Source organism: Sphaeramia orbicularis, chromosome 16, assembly GCF_902148855.1.
Source record: "Sphaeramia orbicularis chromosome 16, fSphaOr1.1, whole genome shotgun sequence".
Classification (NCBI taxonomy): domain Eukaryota; kingdom Metazoa; phylum Chordata; class Actinopteri; order Kurtiformes; family Apogonidae; genus Sphaeramia; species Sphaeramia orbicularis.
The window spans coordinates 39,882,712-39,908,779 of record NC_043972.1 but is presented as its reverse complement, the minus strand read 5'-3'; the positions used below and the strand labels follow the sequence as shown (position 1 = coordinate 39,908,779).

At 34.1% G+C, this 26,068-nt stretch overlaps 1 protein-coding gene across 1 annotated transcript in view; it reads right to left on the bottom strand.

Annotated features, from left to right (window-relative positions):
• LOC115435542 (glutamate receptor ionotropic, kainate 3-like) overlaps positions 1-26,068 on the bottom strand; it is a 239,968-nt gene that overhangs the window by 62,804 nt on the left and 151,096 nt on the right. The window contains exons 5-7 of the mRNA XM_030158013.1: positions 25,177-25,230; positions 16,195-16,365; positions 7,380-7,523 (exon numbers count right to left, since the gene is read on the bottom strand). Coding sequence (XP_030013873.1) covers positions 7,380-7,523; positions 16,195-16,365; positions 25,177-25,230 — 369 coding nt within the window. The remainder of the gene's footprint in view (positions 1-7,379; positions 7,524-16,194; positions 16,366-25,176; positions 25,231-26,068) is intronic.

Below are 26,068 nucleotides of genomic sequence, written 5' to 3'. Positions count from 1 at the left end.
TATTTTTTTTTATTTGATAGACATTTTTGCTTGTTTTAAGAATTGTAGAAGCCAATAATGTAATAACGACCCATAACGTAATAAATTTGCAATTTTTAAAATGTAATAGGCCAATAATGTAATAAGTGGCCATTAACGTAATAAAAGTCCTGAACCGATAACGTGATATCTTTTGGCCAATAATGTAATAATTTATTACATTATTGGTTGGTTATTACGTTATTGGCCTGGCAAAAAAAAAACATTCTTAATACGTTATTATGTTATTAGCCAAAAGTTATTACGTTATCGGTTCAGGACTTTTATTACGTTATTGGCTAGTTATTACGCTATTTTAAAATTGGCAAATTTATTACGTTATGGGTCGTTATTACGTTATTGGCTTCTACAAGAATTCTAGCCAAGATTTTTTTTCTTGCTCCATTAGCAGAATTTTTTTGCTAAGTATAAGCCAATTTGATCAGATTTAGGAATATTAGGGTTATTTCTAGGAGGGCATTTTTTGCAGTGCATTGCCCAGTTTATCATGTCAGTATATGTGTAATTGAAATGTATGTTGGATCATCCGTGTGTATGTTTACTGCTATGCTGGGGTACTTTGCACTGACGCATTAATGATTTGTTATGATATTCTTATTACAGGCCTTGATTAAAACCAGCAGCACTAGAAACATGTGTACTCACGGTTTAAGGCACAGATTTATGCACGGTTTGTGAATGAAGCCCACTGTGAATCAATTTTTGTCATATACTTGCAAATATATATATATATATATATATATATATATATATATATATATATATATATATATATATATATTTATTTATTTGCATTAAACCAAGTCCTCTTCTTCTTTCCTAAACATAACCAATATGTCCATGCACAGACATATAAGCAATTAAGTACTTCCATAATGAATTGAATTGAAGCAGAAGGTGATATACACATTAACCCTTTGTAATCCCACCCAGAGGCCCCTCCTAAAAACCGAGTGTGCGTAATAGGCACAGTCGCGGAATAATATTAAAACATCTTTCATACAATTTGTTTTTGACTCTTCTACATTTTTTTTTTTTTTTGTATTTCATCAACTTGAGCTGTAAATAAACATACCAAACCCTCAATAACTGTCATATTCTATTTTATTTTCTAAATGCCATGTTTGTAATGTAAACACAAACACAAAATGTGAATTTTTTTTTTTTTTTTGTTCAAAATACAACACGAAAATTGGATTACCTATTATTAGATTTTTGCATCCTGGTATACATGTATGTCAGTGATTAACAGCAACATTGGTTAATACGCATTATTATCATTTTTTGGACAACATCAGATGATCTTAAAAAAAAAAAACAAAAAAAAAAACAACTAGCATCTGTCACCGGCTGTGCCTAAAATACACCGCTATGAATCAAAGAGGATCAACTAAAGCTTGTGCAAAATATCAGATTAATTAAAAAAAAAAAAAAAAAAAAAAAAAAAATCTTAATATGAAACATTAGTTTTGGTTCAAGACAATTATACATGCCTATAATTTGCAGAAATGTACAATAGCAACATTTTATTCTGGTCTTTGGTTTCCAACAGGACTGCTTTAACCCTTTAACCCCTGAGACATACTTTCAGGTAAACATGATGCTGTGAATGTTCTTCAGTGGTTTTGTTTTACTGTGTGTTTTAGGATCAAAACAGGGTGGAATAACAGATAAAGACAAAAAGAGGAATTGAAGTTTGACAGGTTTTTACTAAATAAGGCACTCAGAATGCACATCAATAAGAGATTTAGGATGTTGAACATGAACTGTGAACTGGAACACACTGAACAACAAGTATTTGAATTTTGGTTAAATAGATTTTGTTTTTTCTACATCAGTCCAGCTGTTTTTTGGTACGTGGTTGAACTCCAAAAACCAGTGATATGGTAAAAAAAAAAAAAATTAAATAAAGGAATATCACCACAATACTGCAAACAACAGGTAAAACAAAAAAAAACCAAAAAAAACAGAAGGAAAATGATGTTTTAAAAAAGCCCAAATCGTTTATTTCAGGGGTCTCAAACTCATTTTCCCTCAGGGGCCACATTCAGCCCGATCTGATCTCCAGTGGACCAGACCAGTAAAATAATAATAATAATAACATAAATAATGACAGCTCTAAATTTTTGTCTATGTTTTAGTGTGAAGAAAAAAAACCCCATTAAGTTATGAAAATACTTACTTTTATAAACTATCCAAACAAAAAAGACGTGAATAACCTGAAAAAAACTGAAATTTCTTAAGAAAAATAAGTGCAATTTTAACAATATTCTGCCTCAACTTATCATTTCTATATGTGCATTATGGATCGGATCTACAAAGACACTAAACACTGAGTAACAGGCAGAAAATAGTTAAAATTGTGCCTAATTTTCTTTAGACATTTCAGGTTGTTCATATTTGTTCAGATTATTCACATTTTATTGTTACAGGATAAAGAATGAATATTTTATTTCAATTATGTAAAAAACACATACATATAAAAAAACAAACAAACAAACATAAAATTAATACAATTGTTAACTGAAAAAGGAAGAAGCTGTAGCCAGAGGCTTATTTCTGCTTCTCCTATTCCCATCCTTACTCCAACTCCACACCTGAAGTTGCAGCAGATAAAACATTAACACAAATTATTCTACATTCGGTTTCTTAAGTCACTTTGAAATCATATTACTTTCATAGCCCTTGAGAATTTGACAAATTAAAGCTTTTTTGAAACTTGACAGCGAGCTACACAATTTCACTTCATCCTTCAATTTGTTCCATAATTTTGTTCTTACTTTACATGTTTCATACACAAACATCCCTCTTAAATTATAATTCCCTTCTCTTAACTTAAAAATTTTCTGAATACAAACAGAAGATTTTTACTTTTAGCACGAAACATAAATTCCATTGTTTATACAATATCAAAAAATTTTTAGTAAACCAGATTCGACAAAAAGTGGATTACTTGACTAGAGATAACCAGCTTTGTTTATGACTCTAATAGCTTTTTTTGGAGTTTAATTATTGGGTCTATATTAGTTTTATACACATTGCCCCATATTTCCACACAGTATGACATATGTGGCATTACGAGTGAACAATACAATATATGCAAACATTTTTTTGTTTAACAAATCTCGAGTTTTATAAAGAATCGCAACAGCCTTGGACATTTTACGTTTGATATATCCTATTTGTGGTTCCCAACAGAGTTTATGGTCAATAATCACTCCCAAAAATTTTGTTTCATACACGCTTTCAATTTCAATTCCATTCATTTTCAGTTTTATATCATAATTTACCCTAGCACCACCAAAAACCATAAATTTTGTTTTATCTTCATTAAGTGATAACTTATTTATGTCAAACCATTTTTTTTTTACTTGATCAATTCCTTTTCAACAGTTTCTAATATTTGTTTCATATTTGCTCCCGAATAAAGCAAATTAGTATCATCTGCAAATATTGTAAATTTTAACTCACTAGATGCCATAAAAGTATCATTTAAATAGAATATAAATAATGTAGGTCCCAGAACTGAACCTTGTGGGACCCCACATGTTACTTTTCTAAGCTGTGAATTTGTATTTCCAATTGTTACATACTGGAACCTATTTTGCAAATAACTTTTTAACCAGTTTTGTGCCACACCTCTTATACCATACTTTTCACATTTCCGGAGTAATATTGAGTTTGTAAATGTAAACATTTCCGGAGTAATATTGAGTTTGTAAATGTAAATATTTTCATAATTTAACCCTTTCATGCATAGTGGTCACTACATTGGACAGCTATTCTGCAGCTGTTCTCTTGTATATTCCTGGGTTTTGTTGTTTTAGTTCCATATCAGCCAACACAGCACCATCCCATACACTGCAATTCACGCCATTACTGCAACTTTGCTGTTGTTGGTAAACCTGATCTGCACTAACATGTTTGCTAGTTGTTATTAGACTGTAATTAACAGTTTACTTAAACATTTTTTTATTTTTTTTTTTTCATATTATCTCCATGACGTGAGTAACAACTAGCATTAGAGTATGTTAAAATGTTAGAAAACATCAGATTAACTGCATTAAAAATGTTTTTATTTCATAGTTTTCACACAGTATATCACTTTCTGATATTGCGATTTAAATATATGTTTCTTTGCTTCAAAAATTAACCACTTGGTGTCCAGGTGAGTGGATATTTTTGTAACTCCACAAAAAGATAGGTCCATTAAAAGATATTCAATCACTTTTTTTTTTTCATGCCTAAAGAGGAATAAAAACACTCAGGAAAAAAATCTTGACTAAGGTTCTTATAACACTGGTCAACAACAAATTTATTGTTTAAGTTTTTTGAGCTGATTTAGGATCATTTTGGTGTGCTGAATCCAAACATCAAATTAATTTTGCTCAATCAGGTCAACTTTCTGAACTATGCTACATATTGGCTTTTTAACATTTTTGCTTACATTTATGGGCATTTTCACATCATATGATACAAAATTCTTTCATATTTCTTGCAATAAACGAGTTCTGAAGATTTTACTTTTGCCAATTTATGATTAATGTTTTTTTAATATTACAGGTGAATGAAATGGCTTTGACTAGAAGATCTTGCAAAAATAAGCCTGACGTATTCTGCTACATCTGCGGTGAATACACCATTGTAACTAACAGGAATCCTGTTAGAAAATGATTTTTTTTTCCTCTTAAAACCTATTTTGGGTGAGAACTATATGAAAAATCAACTGATAAAATCACAAAAATGTAATCAATTTTGTGAGAAGATCAAATTTTTCAAAATCAAATTAGCAAAAAAACCTGACCTGATTGAGAAAAACAGATGTCATTTTTGGATTTAGCGGTGCAAAATGGTCCTAATTCAGTTGAAAAAACCTAGACAACTTGCAAAAAACATTTTTTTGTAACCCAGTGTAATTCATGCATGAAAGGGTTAATGCTATTTTTTGCACTAAAACAAAGAAAAAAATTTGAAGTTGTTAATTCAAGATTTTTTGCTTAATTCAAGATTTTTTTTGGCTTAATTCCAGATTTGTTTTACTAAACTGAAGATTTTTTTGCTTAGTTCAACATTTTTTTCCTTAATTTAAGCAAATTTTTTTTTTTTTTTTGAGTCAGTCTCACTCACTGCTCTGTGTTCTACCGCCCATTCCACAGGCAGTGGGGGGTGCACTGAGCATGCTCAGATGTGTATGGAAAGAACAAGGTCTATTCTATCAGCACATTTAGAATTTTTAACTATTGAGCACACAAATGAATTATGAAAATTAAAAAAAAAAAAAAATCATACATTAGAGCGCTCACCACAGACACGTCAGGGGTTAAAGCACAGGTGTCAAACATGTGGCCCGGGGGCCAAATCCGGCCCGCCAAAGGGTCCAATCTGGCCCTTGGGATGAATTTGTTAGATGCAAAAATTACACTAAGATATTAACAATCCTTTTAGTTCAGGTTCCACATTCAGACCAATTCAATCTCAAGTGGGCAGGACCAGTAAAATACTACCATAACAACATATAAATAATGACAACTCCAAATGTTTCTCTTTGTTTTAGTGTAAATACATGAAAATATCTACATTTACAAAGTAAAATTTCACAAAAATATGAATAACCTGAACAAATATGAACAACCTGAAATGTCTTAAGATAAATAAGGACAACTTTAACAAGATTCTGCCTGTTACTAAATGTTTTGTGTATTTGTAGATCCACTGTGATCTGTAAGTTATAACATACATGTGTACAGGGTGGGGAAGCAAAATTTACAATATTTTGAGGCAGGGATTGAAAGACAGTGTATGACCAATTAGTTTATTGAAAGTCATGAGAATTTATTTGCCACAAGAAAATTTACATAATAGAAAATGTTTTTATTCTATGTGTCCTCCTTCTTTCTCAATAACTGCCTTCACACACTTCCTGAAACTTGCGCAAGTGTTCCTCAAATATTCGGGTGACAACTTCTCCCATTCTTCTTTAATAGTATCTTCCAGACTTTCTCGTAATAGTTTTGCTCATAGTCATTCTCTTCTTTACATTATAAACAGTCTTTATGGACACTCCAACTATTTTTGAAATCTCCTTTGGTGTGACGAGTGCATTCAGCAAATCACACACTCTTTGACGTTTGCTTTCCTGATTACTCATATGGGCAAAAGTTTCTGAAAAGGTATGGATAATAGTGTTAGATATGATTATGACATCAATATATGTTTGGTTTCAAAACAATTCATGTAGTGCCTGCTGAGAAAAAAACAACTAAATGTTCATTGTAAATTTTGCTTCCCCACCCTGTAAATGATAAACTGAGGCAGAATATTGTTAAAATTACACTTATTTTTTCAGTTTGTTCATGTTATTCACATCTGTTGAAAGGATAGTTTGTAGATGTAAAGCTTTTCATAATGTAAATGTACTTTTTTCACTCTAAAACATCAAAAAAAGTTTGGAGTTGACATTATTTCTATATTATTATGTTATTATTTGACTGGTTCGGCCCACTGCAGATCAAATTTAGCTGAATGTGGCCCCTGAACTAAAATGAGTTTGACACCCCTGGGTTAAAAGGGTTAAACTGGGCACAAACACCAAAAACCACACAGTGCGATAACAATGGAGACATGAAAGAAGGACAGTCTCTGAATGAAGCTGCTGATAGTGTGGGCTGTCTTTTATGTGGACAGCCCACAGTAATTCTGATGGCTCGGTGATGATTGTCCAAATTATAAGGCAGTTCCCCATAATAAGACCCAGCTAGAGGGCAAACCCAGACTCCTACACATCCACAAGGTTATTACTTTAACACTGAAGTGATTTTCAGGAGAATGGAGGAGACTGGAATTCCTGTTTTTTTTTTTTTTTTAACACAGTCTGACTCAACCACACCCAAAAAAAAAAACAAAAAAACCCCCACAAAACAAATGATTCTGCTGTTTGAACAAATCAGGATACAAATAGTAGCATCTCTGCACACCCTTCATCTGCCATTTTGCACAGGCTTGTTTGTGTATTCTGAGGCTCTGTCATACTCTCATGTTAGATGAAATAAGAGCCGATTACACAAGTTGTGCTTTCAAAAGGTTACAGTACGCGCTTTCTGGAAAATAGGTTATGAATACAGGGAATTTATAAAGCTGACAACAACACTGCTTTGATGTGTCTATCAAGGCTTGGTTTGCTTTGTGTGCGGATATGATTGATTTGTTGGGTAAATATCTGAGTCCCGAATGACTACGCAGCCCTCATTCCACTCCTGTTGTCATGTTCAGTACTCAATCAGTACACTGCATTATAAATAACACTGAAATCAAATAGCAACAGGCCAAAGGTGCCCCATCACCTCTTTGATGAAACTCATGAAGCGTCCTCCAAATCTCCAGGGTTTGTGGCGGTGGCACTGCAGCGAGTTTACGGTCATCTGCGGAGCGTGTTGGTATGACACGGACACAATGTGGACCGCATCATAGGTCAGAGCTGCATCTGTCTGGAATAAGGGGTGAACATTATTTCAGCTGATGGTTGTGCAAATCAATCGTTCGCCAGTAATCACATATTCACACTGAAGATCCAAAGGAAATTCTGATGAAAGGAAAAGAAAAAGAGCAAAAAATGTGGAAAATATTTCTTTTTTTCTCTGAAATCATAACAAGAGATATTCTAGTGAAGGGAGGAAATTCCATTCTTAGTCATTTCCCTATTGATGAAAACATAACAACTAGAACAACACCAGCATAAGCTTCAGTTAAATGCACCACTGTGAAAAAAGGATATGAGTTCTTCAACATCGCCAAAAGCTCTTGTAATATTTACGACATTTAGTCAAATAGTATAGAGCGGATTTTTATTAGGTCACCAGCCGATACTTATAATGGGTCATATTTTGATTTTTTCTAACATGGAAATGGTTACAGATATCAATATAGTTACTATTGAGCACTGACAGGAAGTCATACATGGACTTTCATTTGGGTCCATGACCTTTGACCTTGAGTTAACCCTTCAAGGTCACCAATGTCTAGATTTCAACAATCTTCTTCTCTGAAACTACTGGCCGGATTATTTTCGAATTGCATTCCAGCTTCCTTCGGACAATGTTTGAAAAGTTTGTTCATAGTTTTGACAAATTTTCATTTTTGACTAATTTTTGAAATTTTATAAATTTACCTTGACTTATAATGGGCCATAATTTGATTGTTTATAACATGGAAATAGTTACAGATATCAATATAGTTACTATTGAGTACTGATAGGAAGTCATATATGGATGTTCATTTGGATTCATGACCTTTGACCTTGAGTGACCCTGAAAGGTCAAACTCCAGGTCATCAATATCTTTCAACAACCTTCTTCCCTGAAACTACTGGTTGGATTTTTTTTCAAATTTTATTCGCAGCTTCCTTGGGACAATGTTTACAGAGTTTGCTCACTTGAATTTTTGATGAATTTTTGAAATATTTAACTTACTTTACTTCAAATGGTCCATATTTTGATGGTTTATAACATGGAAACGGTTACAGATATCAATATTAGAGCCTGACCAATATGGGATTTCAACAATCTTCTTCTCTGAAACTACTGGCCGGATTATTTTCAAATTGTATTGTAGCTTCCTTCAGACAATGTTTCCAAAGTTTATTCATAGTTTTGAGAAATTTTCATTTTTGGCTGATTTTTGAAATATTATAAATTTGCATTTACTTATAATGGGCCATAATTGGATTGTTTATAACATGGAAATAGTTACAGATATCAATATAGTTACTATTGAGCACTGATAGGAAGTCTTTTGGACTTTAATTTGAGTCAATGACATTTGACCTTGAGTGACCCTGAAAGGTCAAACTCCAGGTCATCAGTATCTGTCAACAATCTTCTTCTATGAAGCTACTGGTCGGATTCTATTGATGGTCAATTTCTGGATTCTGGATTCTTTTCAAATTGTATATGTAGTTTTTTCGGGACAATGTTTACAGAGTTTGCTCACTTAAATTTTTGATGAATTTTTGAAATATAAAAAAATTCCCTTTACTTATAATGAGCCATATTTTGATGGTTTATAACATGGAAATGGTTACAGATATCAACATTAGAGCCTGACCAACATGGGATTTTTGTGGCTGATGCCGATACCGATATTGGGGTTTAAAAAAAGCCAAAATCTAATATATCGGCTGATAACTGTTATATTTGCTGATATATGAACAAAGAACATTGATATACACAGGGTATAATAGTCTTATATTAAATAATGGTGGACATGTGAATTAACAGTTGTATAAATCTTTCTTTATCTCACAAAGATAGTTTACACAATTTTAAAATGCTGTATAATAGTCTTATATTAAACTAGTATGTGACCTGTGGGGAACCACGGGTTGTATATGTGGTAGTTTTGATGCTGGGGAGAACAGACTTTTCAGAGATGTGAGTCTATATTTTATAAGTAGTGACATAAAAAATGTTTGTGACAGCGACAATTAATATACAGTATTAATACCAGTATTAATATACAGTAATAATACCAGTATTAATATACAGTATTAATACCAGTATTAATATACAGTAATAATACCAGTATTAATATACAGTATTAATACCAGTATTAATATACAGTAATAATACCAGTATTAATATACAGTATTAATACCAGTATTAATATACAGTAATAATACCAGTATTAATATACAGTATTAATACCAGTATTAATATACAGTAATAATACCAGTATTAATATACAGTATTAATACCAGTATTAATATACAGTATTAATACCAGTATTAATATACAGTAATAATACCAGTATTAATATACAGTATTAATACCAGTATTGATATACAGTAATAATACCAATATTAATATACAGTATTAATACCAGTATTAATATAAAGTATTAATACCCAGGGTACACAGAAAGCGCACGGACAGGAGTGGGTGGTGAATACTTTGTTAGTTTGTAAGACAGGGGGGATTGCGGTCCGTGATATTGTGTGTGTGTGTGTGTGTGTGTGTGTGTGTGTGTGTGTGTGTGTGTGTGTGTGTGTGTGTGTGGTGTGTGTGTGGGGGGGTAGCGGTCCTTGCTTGCCGGAGCGGGGGGATAGCAGTCTGTGATTGGGTTGGGGTGTAGCGTGATTGTCAGAGCAGAAGTGAAAGTAAAACTGACACATTTTACTATTCCTCTAACTCTCCGACAGCACAGACACACAGCAGCAGACCGACAGAATCTCAACCCAGCAAAAATAATTAATACATCAGTTACATATTGACTGATGTTGATTAATCTGTGATATGCTATAATCAGCCTGATTAATCAGTCGGGCTCTAATCAATATAGTTACTATTTAGCACTGATAGGAAGTCATATATAGACTTTCATTTAATTAGTTGAGTTCTCCTCCAGTCAAACTACCACCTACTTCTATTGGGAGATTGATCTCCTGCATCCAGACCACAGGAATCTAACATAGACAGAACCTGACAACCTCACAGATTCAGCTTGTTATTGCTTCTTGATAGAACATACTGGTGAGATACAGGACCATGTTCTATTCTATCCTGTTTGTCACTACACCTCAAACTATCACTCATCTCACTAAAAACCTCATCAGGTACTGTTATCATTTGCTAGTTATGAATAAAGCTAGAAAATTAAAGATCATCACGGTCAAACTGTTTTCACAAATGGATAGTGAACCACTTCAGACATCCAACCAGCCCCTGGTCTCACTTTAAAAACCCCACAGCTATGACGTCTTTGCATTCTAATCTGGCATCTCCCTCTTTAATCATCATATATCTCATAATACTTACGTTGTTTTGATTGTGGAGGCATTTTGGCACACAAACTAATCTTCATTTGACATATTTTACACACAAGGACTACTGTTTGAAGACTAAACACGAAAAATCTACTTAACCCTATAACACCAAATGTATCATATTTGATACATGAGTTTTGCCCTCTATATGATCAGTGTGATGTTGTTTTTTTTTTGTTTTTTTTTCTCTCGAAAAACCTGATGTATACAATTAGATACATGCAATACACAGATAATCCACCATGGGGGAGGAATTCATTCACCAGAGGCCTTTCCAGTGACACTACAAGACTGTTATTAATGAGGAAGGAGGCAGAACTTACTAGACATAATTTGTTAGACATGTTTGTCTTATATTATGTTTTTGTTTGTTCAAAAATAATAATATTTGAGCATTGAGACCCGATGGATTAAATATGATACAAATTTGAAACTCTTCCATGGAAATTGATATTTGGAAAAAAAAAAAAAATTGGGTTGTTCAGCAGGACCAATAAAGGCTCCAGTTTCAAAGAACTGGAATTTTTTGTCAATGATTTAATGGTTCAGGCTTTACAGGGTTAAATAACCAATTTGCACTTATGTATTTCTTATTTCTTCATTGAATGTAACACTAAGATATGCACTTCCCTGTGGTGAAAAGGGTATTTAGGTGTTAGATAAACAGTGTAGCAGAGGTAAGAAAAGAAAAATATCCCCACATCTGTATAGTTGGGGTTTATTTGAGCCAAGAAGTCGTCTTAAATACATTTTAAAAAATCCTCCTGGTATTATCAGTCACTGATTTATCATATTTATCATATATACATACATAATATGCAGAAATAATTCTATAAAAAATATGTTTTTGCATAATGTACACAAGGCATGTTTTGACAAAATGAGGTCTTAGCATAGAATAATAAAAAGAAAAAAAAAATACTGAAAAAAAAATATAAACACTTAAACTATATACACCAATAAATTATATGTATACAAGACAAAGGGATAGAACCAATATTTAATATTACACATGTGCTTCTAAATGTGCTTCTTTATAATGTTGAATGTTATGAGAAACCTAAAAACTGGGTTTATCCCCCTTGTCTTGTGTACATGTATTCTGTATTCTGCATATTTTTATTATTCAGATTCAGATTCAGAAAACTTTATTTATCCCATACGGACAATTCATTTGCAGCTTACCACAGACATCAGCCCACATTCAAAATCCAATGTGACAAACATAAATAGATCAGTGCACAAATACAAGACCATCGGAAGCAACTACGAATAAATGCATTAAATAACACTGGCCAACAACAAATTTATTGTTTAAGTTTTTTGAGCTGATTTAGGATCATTTTGGTGTGCTGAATCCAAAAATCGCCATTCATTTTGCTCAATCAGGTCAACTTTCTGAACTATGCTACATATTGGCTTTTTAACATTTTTGCTTACATTTATGAGCATTTTCACATCATATGATACAAAATTCTTTCATATTTCTTGCAATAAATGAGTTCTGAAGATTTTACTTTTGCCAATTTATGATTAATGTTTTTTTTTTTTTATATTACAGGTGAATGAAATGGCTTCGACTAGAAGATCTTGCAAAAATAAGCCTGACGTATTCTGCTACATCTGCGGTGAATACACCATTGTACCTAACAGGGATCCTGTTAGAAAATGATTTTTTTTTCTCTTAAAACCTATTTTGGGTGAGAACTATATAAAAAATCAACTGATAAAGTCACAAAAATGTAATCAATTTTGTGAGAAGATCAAATTTTTCAAAATCAAATTAGCAAAAAAAACCTGACCTGATTGAGAAAAACAGATGTCATTTTTGGATTTAGCGGTGCAAAATGGTCCTAATTCAGTTGAAAAAACCTAGACAACTTGCAAAAAACATTTTTTTTTAACCCAGTGTAATCAACAATAAATAATCAACAAATACCAATGCAGGCTAAAAGACTAAAATTTTAGACCCTGTTGGTTCTGCTAACATAAAAAAAATCACATATAAAATGACTAAAATGACTGCTGTCAGAGTTTAAAAGTGTGATTATTGTACACAGATTCCCTGTTTCCTAAAATCCTTGTGTACAGTATGTAAATTCTTATTACATGTTTCCTGAGTCAGTCTTTCTGTAAATTATGTTCATACTTGTGAGACGATAAACGACATGACTGGTAACATCAGGAGAATTAGGGCGTTTGAGACGGCTTCTGTGTAAATATCTCTGTCAAAGTATGAAGAGGAGTAATGCTGCTTGGAGCATCACAGCTGAAATAAACCCAAACACAAGAGCTATACTGATGCATATCATCTGGAAAAAAAGGATTGTAATTATGTACAGTACTGTGCAGAAGTCATACGACACCATTAGGTTTGTTGTTCGAGCAAAGTAATAATGACCATGTTTATGTATTTCTCAGTTTTTGCATCAAGAGGCAGATTTCCTATATATTACACTTGTATGCAAACAGTATTAAAAACAAAAAATACAAATATTATAGAAGCTGCATGATATGTATGCTCTGCACTGAGACGAGGGATTAAAAACAGCCCACGTCTTTGGAAAAACTTTGTTATATTTTAAGCTTTGATTCAATTTTTGTGTTTCAACACCGTGCATATACTTCCTGCATTTTGTTGTTGTATGTAAACTCATTAAAACCATTAAAAAAGCAAAGCTGACCTGAGACTTTTGCACAGTACTGTATTTAAAATGAAAATACTGTATATACGTCTGATGTCTGCATGTGGTTCCTTCAAAATGATGCTGATAGTGTTTGATACTTATGCATAAAACAACTGTATGAAGTCATAAATAAAGCTGCAAAGTCAGAATAAAAAAATAAAGAACCTCTGAGATATGGGTCTGATCAAGCGGTAACACGTGGACACATTTAGTGTTCAGCAGTCTCTGCCATGTAAGCAGAGTAACTTATATGCATGTATTACACATATTTGAGTAAGCACTTTAACATTATGTATAACTAAATTTGGGGAGATATATTTTTTAAGTGAAAAATGTCGAATTACTGCTCGGTAACAAGAGGACTTGAAACTGACATACATTTTTTAAGCTTTATGCAAACATTCAAAACATCCAGTTCTCGAGAGAAATTAATATCAAATAGGAAAAAACCTTTTAGATATTATATTCAACTATGCTGAGAACACATTTTGGAGTAAAATATTGAAAAGTCTCTGTTTTATTGACAAGAGAATGTGGTAACACATAGACAGGTTGCCATAGTAACACATGGACGACTCTTTACCATTGTATGCATCAACCAAAATGTATCAAAAGATCATTACTTTCTGAAAGTTTCACTCAAATATCTGAATTATAAGTAACTTGAAAATTAAAAATTGGTATTTTTGTGGTAACACATGGACAGGGCCTTTTAAGCAACTCACAAATATTCAGTCATAAATGTTAATAATATAAAAAAAAAATAATGAAAATCTAATATTTGAAACTTAACAATCATCTATATAATCAACAGAATGAATACATTTTAAAAAATTTTTGTTAAAATTTTTTGCGTCAAATTTGAGCTATGTTTTTTTTTTTTTTTTTTCGCCAAGGAGGTTATGTTTTCATCGGGGTTTGTCTGTTTGTTGTTTGTTTGTTTGTTTGTCTGTTAGCAAGAGAACTCAAAAAATTATGGAAGGATTTTGATGAAATTTTCAGGAAATGTTGATACTGGCACAAGGAACAAATTATTAAATTTTGATAGTGATGGGGGAGGGGGTCTGCACTTCTCTAGTTTACAATTGTTATTTATTTAATGTTATTTTTTTTTTAAATTTATTTATTTATTTTTGCTTTTGCTATGTTTTCACATCTACAATTTGTATGAATGCTATGTGCCTCCTGTTCATATTCCTGATGTCTTTTGGTACATATATTTTCATGTTACTGCTAATATCTAAATTGGGGGTGGGGCCTTATGTTAAGAAGAACAGCAAAAATGTACACACTGTATGATGCATCCATGTTATGCTGTTGAAAATCCATAAAGAGAATTATAAAAAAAAATAAAATTTGAGGTATGGCTATGGTTTAGAAACTGCAATCGATAAAATCAGTTGTAACTTTTTTTTCTACAAGTGGTATTTTAAGAAGGATAACAGTTTCATAAAATAGAGATCTTTAGCTAAAAAAAATGAGCCCACTTGATAAATGATGTGTGCAAAATTACTTTTTCAGGTTGATCTTCACTTTTGCTTGATTGAACCCGTATGATGAAAAGTTTCTGGGGTCTGCAGATCATCAGGATGAGAATTAAGTTACAGACCAACCTCTTCTTTAAAATTACATCAAATAATAAGAATTGAACTGAAATTTCTACCATAATAATTCATATAATACAATCATTGAACTTATTCTGCATCAGTAAGGTAAGGCTTTCAAGTAAAACATTATGTGTTAACACTAAAAGAAAGGTTTTTTTTCAATATATAATTTGAAAAAATACAGGTCATACTACTTAATGCCTTAAAATATACATTTTTTCCATTTAATATTAACCAAACGGCAGCTGCACCTCTGTGAAAAATAAGAATTAGACTGAAATTTATTCCATAATAATTAATATAATACAATTACTGAACTCATTCTGCAAAATCATTGTAAAAAAAAAAGTGTAATACGTTTGCTACAGGAGGTTGAGGGCACAATTCGATCCAGATACACAAACACATTAACAAGTAAAACATTGTGTTGACACTAAAATAAAAGTTTTTCAATACAATCATTAAATTCATTCTGCATCAGTAAGGTAAGTCTTTCAAGTAAAACATTATGTGTTAACACTAAAAGAAAAGTTTTTCAATATGTAACATGAAAAAATATGAGTCACTAAGCCACTTAATCCCTTAAAATATGCATCTTTTCCATTCAACATTTAACCAAACTGCAGCTGAACGTCTGTGAATGTGTCTCCAGTACATACTTCATACAATATTGATGCTTTATTTATAGATGAGCCCCAGACTAGAGGGGAGAGGAGGGAGCTGTTTGTGTAAATCTGCACTTGAGCCCCATAAAGTGGATGATGTGTAGACATAATGATTAATATCTGAAGGAAATTAACTGGTTACAATTAAGATTATAGCCAACCACATCGGAGATCATCTGCGCAAATAATAATAATAATAATAATAACAATAATAATAATAATAATAATAATAATAATAATAATAATAATAATAATAATAATAATAATAATAATAATTTTTTTAAAAAAGAAGGCTGATGGACGGACAGATATGATGTTTTTCTACTGACATTTTCCATTAGTGACTGTAAATGAAACTGCTCAGAGCTAATGAAACCTACCGTCATGATGCCCTCCAGGAGGCCCGAGTCTGGTTTCGGTGGTATCTGCCTTTCCATCGACCATTTCTCCACAATGGCTGCGACCTGGGGATTATCCACATTAAGGATGCGGAAGCCGGTCATGTTTACGCCACAGAATTTGTACGGCTCCAGGTCAATGGCCATCAGGTCCTTTAGAGACACAACAGTAATGGAAGATGGATTCTCATTCAGTCTGCCAGCGCTGACAACCTTTGTTTTTCAGAATATGTCTTGGGTGCATTCTCCTCACATAATGAAAATGACGCAGCAGCTGATTAAAGGGATACTATCTTAAGCTCAAGAACAGTAGTTTCCAGTTCTAAATCCGGAGGTTTAAAGGAATGATATTTTGCTTTTTTTTTTTAAATAGAATTATGCATTTTAAAACATTTCCCTGTTGTAATAAGCTACATGGTGCAATAATTTCATACCTGTATGTGCAATACATATCTGTGCAACAACTTATGTATGAATATGTATATATGTATATATTATGTGCAAATTTATTTATTTATTTATTTATTAGGGACAGTGCATATTAATGAACATCTACAACAATTGCAGCTGTAGTCCCTAGGCAGGTGTGTTGAGCTGCATTATGTAATAAATTCCCATTATGTCATAAAAGTTCAAAATGTAATAAGAATATCATGTCATCTTGTAATAAAGCCACATTATGTAATAAACTGACGCATTTTGTAATAAACTACGTCAACGCATTATATAGTAATTTTTTTCATATTATGTAGTAAGTTATTACAATTTGAGAAATTTATTACAAAATGCACTTGACACATTTTGATTTTTAAAAAATGTAATAATATGGTTCATTTTGTAATAACAATCCAAATTACTATAATTTCAGAGCAATTTAGAAGAAATTAGTCACATGAGCTACAGGTAATGTAATCAGAACTTTAACCACACGGTTTAAAGATTAATTTAGCACATTACATTTTCCTGAAAATAAAAATGTGTCAAGTGCATTTTGTAATAAATTTCTCAAATTGTAATAACTTACTACATAATGTAAAAAAATGTACTACATAATGCACTGAGGTAGTTTATTACAAAATATGTCAGCTTATTACATAATGTGGCTTTATGACAAGATGATGTGACATTCTTATTACATTTTGAACTTTTATTACATGATGGGAATTTTTTACATAATGCGGCTCAACATGGTGACAAGAAAGACAATTGACAAAAAGGCCAAACATCATAAAAGCACACAGAACAACACAGTGAGAACAGTCTACTGATGCTCACAGGCTTGGTTTTCCTTCATCCAATGTTTAAGTTATGAGTTGAAGGAGGCATATGAGTGTGAGTCTCTTATGTTGAGTGGTAAACTGTTCCAATATTCAGTTCCAGTGAGACTCAAAGTGTAGTTTGTCCAAAAGTAGTGCATCTGTGTGGCACCTCACAGGCTCCTTGAGCTGTGGCCCTGGTGACCATCCCACTGACAGAGCGGGATTTGTTGAAATCTGTCAAGGGAGGAGGGGCAAGTCCATGCAAGACTTTAAATATCAGGTACACAATTTTAAAATTCACAAAATTATTAAATTAAGAAATTTATATTTATTTAAAACAATGCAGTGGTGGAAATTAAATGTTGTTTTTGTGTGTGTGTGTGTGTGTGTGTGTGTGTGTGTGTGTGTGTGTTTCAGGCACATGGGCCAGACATGACCATCGAACAGGATAGTGGGGATCTGGCACTTGGCATTTGGTACTTCTCTTTTTTATTCTATCGGCTCTTCTTTATTCTGTCCACCTGTAAACTTCAGCTGAACAGTCCAGGAAAAATTGCCCTACGAGGACAATAAAGTATATCTTATCTTATCTTATCTTATCTTATCTTATCTTATCTTATCTTATCTTATCTTATCTTTCATAAACTGTAAATGCTATACTTGGGTCAGAATTCTTCATTAAGTCAACTCCACAGGTCCATCTTCAACCCTATTTCTGAGTAATGACACCAGAAAGGTCGTTTTGAGCGCTGGCCCTTTAAATGCAAATGAGTCACTTCAGGCCCCGCCCCCTCCAGGTTGTTGACTGTGCTGCTCTATCCTGTTCAACCAATAACTGAACATTTTAGGTAATTAGCTCAAAGTTTGGACATATTTTCAGTATGGACTACAACCGCTGCTGCTGACAAACAATTATGGCGTACTCTGAGAAATGTTCATCGGAAGTCAAAATCTTTTGTGAAGCAAAAACTTTTGCTTTTAAGTTCAACTGAATATGATGGGCGGGATCTACAAGAGTAGAAAGGGTGGATTTCTATTGGTAACTTGCTTGGATTGACAGTGGAGCATGTGCTTGGTCCTCCGGCCCCATTAAAAATGTGAATAACATGAACAACCTGAAATGTCTTACGAAATATAAGTGTAATTTTAACAATATTATGCCTGTATTTATCATTTACATGAATGAGGGTTGTTAAAATGTGTTTATGTTTGCTTTCTTCTGTTGTACTTTTAGTTTGTTCACTGCGTTTATTTTTTCCAAATGTGGACAAATTGTAATAATGGATGTTTTTGTGATTGACTCTTGAAGAAAAAGACTGACCAGATATATTTAACCTTTATTAATCACATTCATGTCTAAGGATCTTTATTAGTGCAGTTGTCTTATTTGGAAAGATCCTTGTTTGTAGCTCAAAAAATTAAAGAACAAGAAAATAAAACACCAATTCTGTTCAGATCATATTAATAATTCAACACTTGCATTCCCTTGGCAACTTCTAAGCAAAAAGCAATTCAATTTGAGCCGCTGTAATTTCTGGGGCAGCTATTGTAGCTGAAGTGTGAAGTCACATGTTGACACATGTCGTGTCGGAATGAGCCAGGGGGCTTGGAAAAGACATTTGGATGAACATAGATATTTCATTAGCACCCTGTGGGGTTAGTGTTGAGGGAACGGGAGCGTGTAAGACACTTACTAAAGAACGGTCGCTGCGAGTCACTGAAATATTTCTTTGTCTTTTTTTTTTGTTTGTTTTCGTTTTTTTTTTTTCCCCTTCACACTAGATTGCAGTACAGTACGCTCTTTTAAGAATACAGATCAAAGTAAATCACTATTGTTCTATATGACATCCAGACATGCTCAGTAAAGCAGATCAGGTTACAAGTTTCACGGCTTTGATGCTAAGAATACAAACTAACTGGGACAGATTTGTTTGTAAAAAAAAAAAAAAAAAATGGAGCTCATCTTTTATGACATCCTCATTTCTATTAGGGCATTTTGGGATGTCAGAATAGCAACTTGTTCCAATTATGAGTTCAGTGTTTGCTGTGATGCTGCTTTGCACACAAATACCACATCTACATATATGTTTATCATCAGGGTGTGATTTGTTGGGGGGGGGATTTACATCCCTACTTCTGCTCAATGAATTTCATCCTTGGGGGGACAACCGACCAATTGAAATAACATGCAGGTTGTGACTGAGTTTTCTTACACCTATATCCTACATTACTGGCACTAACGTTCACCTGAACCAAACTGTCGGGAGTCTAAGAGTTTGCAAACGTCCCCATGCACTGAGGTGCCGTAAATGGGGGCCAAACGTGACAAACTCATGGGGCCCAGCATGTGTGTGTCCAGTGGATACAGGTAAGAAGTTGTGAAAATTTCGTGTAAGATCCGTTGTATAATAGAGGAACATGAAGTATTATTTTAATTTAGATAGTCGAAGTCTTAAGTAAACACATATCGGTCAGTGGTTTATGGTTTCAGATATCCTCCTGAGACCTAGCAATGCATTTTTGTCTTCTGTAAAATGGTAAATGGACTGAACTAATATAGTGCATTTTCTACACCTTCATGATGCCCAAAGCCCTTTACAATTCCTCACATTCACTCATTCACACACACACCAGCGGGTGACTGCTGCCATGCAATACGCTGCCTGGCCCTACTAGGAGCAATTTAGGGTTCAGTGTCTTGCCCAAGGACACTCTGACATGTGGACTTTGGTCCACTTTGGTCATTGGATGACCCGCTCTACCAACTGAGCCACAGCCACCCTAGGGGTCCCCCTGTAGGGGACAAAAGTTTGACAGTTTTACTTAAAAAATGCTGCCCCTTGCAAAAGACCTCCCATTAAATAAATAAATATTTTAAAAATGTATATGAATAAACTGTTGCATCACGCAGTTTCCAATCAAGACAATTGTTTAATGTAAAAAAAACTAAAATTTTCACTTTCCTGGGTCTCAGGAGGATATAATTCCTTTGTTTCACTAGATTTCTTTGTTTCACTGGTTAGTGGTGAAGTTCTTAGGATAGTATGGGTCACATCTTGGTCAACATACTAAACTGACAGATTTATGAACACAGGACTTAGGTTTTAGGTTAAACATCTGCTTGATTTAAGAGTTAGATAACTCTAGCCCATTGTTGATAACCCAACCCACCTTGTATAGGGTCAGCCCATTATTTGGGGGATCAGCTTACAATGACAATAATGCGCATTTCCGCTATGTGGAGCCAGCTCGACTCGACTCGGGTACCAGGTACTATTCCTGGAGACTGTTTCCATCACAGGATACTACTGACTTTACAGTACCTGGATGTCATATCGAAGTGGTGCGTTACTTCCGTGTCGTCTGCTCAGAGAGTTGCTGATAAACTCACTCGTTACGTGTTGTCTCGTCAAGCTCATGCTGAATTTTTACATCGGCCACCAAAGACTGAATCTCCTCGACCGACCATGGTGTAGTTTTGGGCTGTCATCATGTGGATTAACCTACTGCTGTATTTACTGTCAACTTCCACATCTGTTTTTTGTAAAATGGCAGGTCACAGAGAAAATTCTCTGACCAATCAGTGGTCTGCAGTGTCTACACATCACATTTTAGTATCTGTTCCCCAGTCCTGGAACCTCGGTGGAGGTGATACCAAAAAACTAGTACCAGGTACCAGATTCGAGGTCCTTATTCATAATGGAAACGCAAAAAGGCTGAGTTGAGTCGAGTCAAGCTGGTTCGAGTCAAGCTGGTTCCATGTAGTGGAAACATGGCATAAAAGTGATGCACACTGGAAGGTCTGGATCCATTTCCTGCTGGGTGTGGAGTTGTACTTTGTTTGTGGTTAGATCAAGTCAAAAATTGAATTTATAAAAATGAGACCGAAAAGAATCTCAACTTATTCTTGGAGCTTCCAACAAAAGAACACACTAAATAACAGAACCCGGGAGTTGGACGTTTGAAGTATGTAAAGTTTCATCTTCATTTCACTCCAGCGTTAGTTACGTTAGTTAAGGACCACACCCCCATGTATATAACCACTGCCCCCCTTCTGTTTTTTTGACTAATCGCACCCTTTTTATCATGCTATACTCCTATATCAGAATTACAATAAAGCCTTGAGCCACTCAGAACATGTTGCATGCTTTATCTCTTGAGTGCCCAGGCTGTTCTGTCGGTATCAAACATAACAAAGTTCTCAGCTTTAGTTTTTACAGATAGCTGTGTACGACTGCAAAGCGAGAGAGCTATGACAGGCTCATTTCAAAGGACAAGGAAGTTATTACCCCCATACCACTCTGCTGTTGCCTTTTCACGCTCTAATAAGTCGGCATTTTCCTCACCTCGGAAGATAAAACACAGACATCAGTAAATTCCATTGAGAGGAAATTGTGTTGCCATGTATACCATGCAAGTATTCATCATTTTGGATCAAATCAAGCCACCAGGTGTAATCTTCTTAATGGTGTGTCTATCAATATGACAGTGTATTCCAGCTGAAGATAAATACCACACTGATTCTATACAGATAGTCTGCCCTCATGTGATAGATACTGCTGCTGCACAAAAATCAGATCTAATTCATATCTAAAAGTTAATCCTTCAGTAAATATTTCTCCGTTCCATCTGCTTGAAATCTGAAGCACTGAAACACATGAAACGTAGCGGCAACATAGTGGAATTTTGTGTTTCCTTAATAAAACAATAGACATTCTGCACAAATATAGCAGAACAAATATCATTGCCATGCTGTCAAGCGTGACAGACGACACACATCATGCCTGGACCTCCATGTCATATCGCATTATCACAACAGACTGGCCAAGTCCGGAGAGACAGAGTGTGTTAGCGCGATGGAGGCTGAAACAGAGACAATAACACGGAGTGAAAGGAACAGCATAGAACACGCTGGTATTCATTCCCCATCCAGTGTGTTTGTCACCACATAGGCAGCGGCACAGTGAAGAGCAGCGCCGACCTCCTGCTGGGTCGGCTTGTATTAGTCAGAGGAGATCATTTTATCGGAGTGAGTGAGAGCATCAAACGCTCAGAGAAGGAAATGAAACACTACAGTAACACAGGTTATAATAAACAACCCTCAGTGTATGTGTGGATCACTGTTAAGACACAGACACATAACACTTAAAGATACAGAAGGGTTGTAGTGTTTTGATCCTCTTTAATTTAATACTAGTCTGTGGAATGAAAACCCTCAATGATATTTTAGTGTTGTCAGGTTAAAATCATGTACTTAGAATTTAGCTGAGTGGTATCAGGGCTGTGCGATGTCACAATACTAATCGGCTAAAATATGCTTAGAGGTCTTATTTATGTCTTTGTGCATGAGAAATCAATATTGAACTTTGTGTTGGTAAATGCAAGTTATGCCAATTTACAGGATTTCAGTTCTGTTGCAACATGTTGATGGTCATATGAACTATTCCGGTCAAAAATGTCCAATTTCATCACAATTATAATGCTATATTTTCATGTCACAAATGGCCAAGTTATATTTTAACTGAATTTACCTGAAAAACAAATATTCTATTCTTTTAGATTCCCCATTTTTTCTTACAAGATTCTATCCTACATATCACATGTTTTATTTTTACAGGTTGCAATATGGAGTATGGTGCTGATTAGAGGTAAGATCTTAAGCCCAAGCCCAAGTCCGAGCCCGACCCGACCCGAATTTCGGGCCGGGTCGGGCCTAAAATGTCAATCATTACGTTCGGGTCGGGTCGGGCCGGGCTCTCTGCCTCTCTCTCTCTCTTAAAGTGCCGCGCTAGATTCTTAAGGACGTACTGCTGCTGTGGTTTACGGCCCAATTTTCAACCCGTCAAAATGACGGACGGCCTTAAATTTTTCCCGTCAACTCTTAAAAAAATCCGTCAATGATGGAAAATTGGCGGTTAATGTAACCTCTGCAGACACAGAAATATAAAAGATGTAAATGTTTATACAGTCTTGTTTAACTTAGATTTCGTTACAAAAGACAGGCTTTAATTTGTTATCATAAATCACCCCTCCTCCTCCCGAGTCCTCACAAATAAAATATGAAATTTCGGGTTTGCTTCGGGCTCGGGCCTGCAAATCAAGTTAATTGGTCGGGCTCGGGCTGGGTCGGGCTTTAATACCCGCGGGCCTGGGTCGGGTCGGGCTGGATTTTTTAGGCCCGATCTTACCTCTAGTGCTGATCCATCCTGCTTATGTTACGCAAATACATACATTTAGAATGTCACACGTCACTTTTTAAATCAACAGTTTTCTAATAATAAGCATTTTTATATAGAAATAACAATTCTATATTGTTATTTACTCTTTAGTATGATGATAAACTATACAATAAATAATTCTGATACTAGTTTTTGCACATGGATCATTTGTGGAAACAGTGATATGGCTGCCGAGCATCAGTATGATGGGATCTGTAACAACCATGTCACATCCGTCCACTGCCACATTTTGTGTTTTTGTGTCAGCGGTTATTGTTTTAGATCCATAATACTAACATTTATGAATAAGAGGAGAATTAGCAATAGTAAGTATATAAGTTTATTACTAATAAAGTACTGGTACTGACCAGATCATCATGGGTAATGTCACGTCCGTCCACCAGCAAAAGTTTTCACATACACGTGCTATTCAAAATCCAATATTTCTGAAAATATAGCTTCCACTGTCAAATAATATCAGTAGTCTGTGCACAAATGTAATAGCATTATTTCAACACAGTTCTATGCATTTCTTACAACTTTTTTTTTTTGACAAAAGTAGCCACTCATTTGACCCCCTAAGTAAATTTTTGTCATAATAAATACTAATATATTACTAATATAACACTTACAATATAATACTAATACATACTAATAAAAATAAATATTGTTAGGTTTGTTCTATTGGTTATTTTATTGTGTGCAAGTCAATATTTTCCATCACTGAAACAACACTTAATGTTCTTCCACATGGAACAATAAGCAAGAAGAGGAATCTTCATGATGGTAACACAAACAAGCATAAAGGACAGTGAACGTCTCATAGAATGAAATACCTCTGAACAGGAGAAAGATGTCATACAGCCAAGATAAAAAAAAAAAAAAAAAAAAAGAGCTTGGACTTGAAGTAGCAGCAACTTGACTGTGATTTGGGTGACTGGGGTCACTATAGTTCATATTGTATGTCTATGTTCACTTTGTATCTACAGTATGTACTGTGATTGTAACATTCAAAATTCAAATAAATGTTAAAAAAAAAAAAAGAAAATACCCAAGGTCATTTTATGTAAAGCATTTATTTATATAATTTCCACTGTATTATAAATTGTATTATGTAGGAATCAAATAAATAAGTAGAAGTACTGTTTTCACTTTAAAAATAACGTTAATTTGATTTTAAGTGCTGTAAAAGCTCAGAGGACCAGTGTCTTTTTGTAAACTTAGAAGTCACATTTAGTTCTAACTCTCAAGCTGTTACTGTTTTTTATGCCGCTACCTCAAAGACTTGTGTTGACTTTACTATAAAGAGGGGTGTTTACTACAGCGCACTGAAGACTCCATTATGCCTCCAGCTTGTCAAACAAAATTGATATTATGGACTGGATCCAAACCCCACTGGCAATTAGCCACTATTCATCAAAAACTCAAGCAGTGGGAAGATGAGAACAAACGAGACTCTATTTGCATTAACAAGCATGGTACATTACCAGAGTGGTGAAGATATAGTGGTAATACTCTGTCATCATCCCCATGGTCTGGGCCTGGAAGGATGCGGAGATGGAGGATGCAGAAAAAGGAGAATAAAAGAACAACAGTTATTCTGGTGTGTCACAGCAATTTAGAATCAACGACACAATAAAAGCAAACAATGCCTAAAAGATGCAAAAATACTTTTCGTTACTAAGAAAAATGATGAGGTTTTAATGAGCGCTTTGACGACCGAAGTTTAAACTGTCACTTTCTGGTATTTCTGCACCATATGTGTCCCCGGAATTAAAGACCAGCTACAGTACTCGATGCTTTTTCTATGCATTTAAATGGTTTGCAATGGCTCAGGGCATGTGACATTATCCCTGCAAAGAAGACCCTTCAATCAAAAGAGCTTGGTAATCTTTGCCTCATATCCGAACACTCCATCACTGCCACTTGTTTCACTCAATCTACATTCAAAGGCATGGTGTTCCCATGGTGGCTGTGCTTCCCATTTAATTGTACCATCTGTTATGAAAAAAAAAACAAGGTTATGTAAATAAGATGCTATACTTATGTGTAGTCAACTATACTTCTAGATTTCCATACATCAAACAAAATACATGGCATTGAAACTTCATGACATGTTTTTATTCTAAGGCACAGGTGTCAAACATACGGCAATCCAATCCAACTTTATTTGTGAAGCACTTTAGAACTACCACAGTGGACCAAAGTGCTGTACAGAAAAAAAAAAAAAATTAAAACCCAACATAACAGAGTAAAATACAAAAAATAGATTAAAAGACATAATAAATTAAAAGACATAGAACAACTATGAAAATAAAAATTATAAAAATAAATAAATAAATAAAAATACAGAAGAATAGATAAAACCTAAATAAAAGA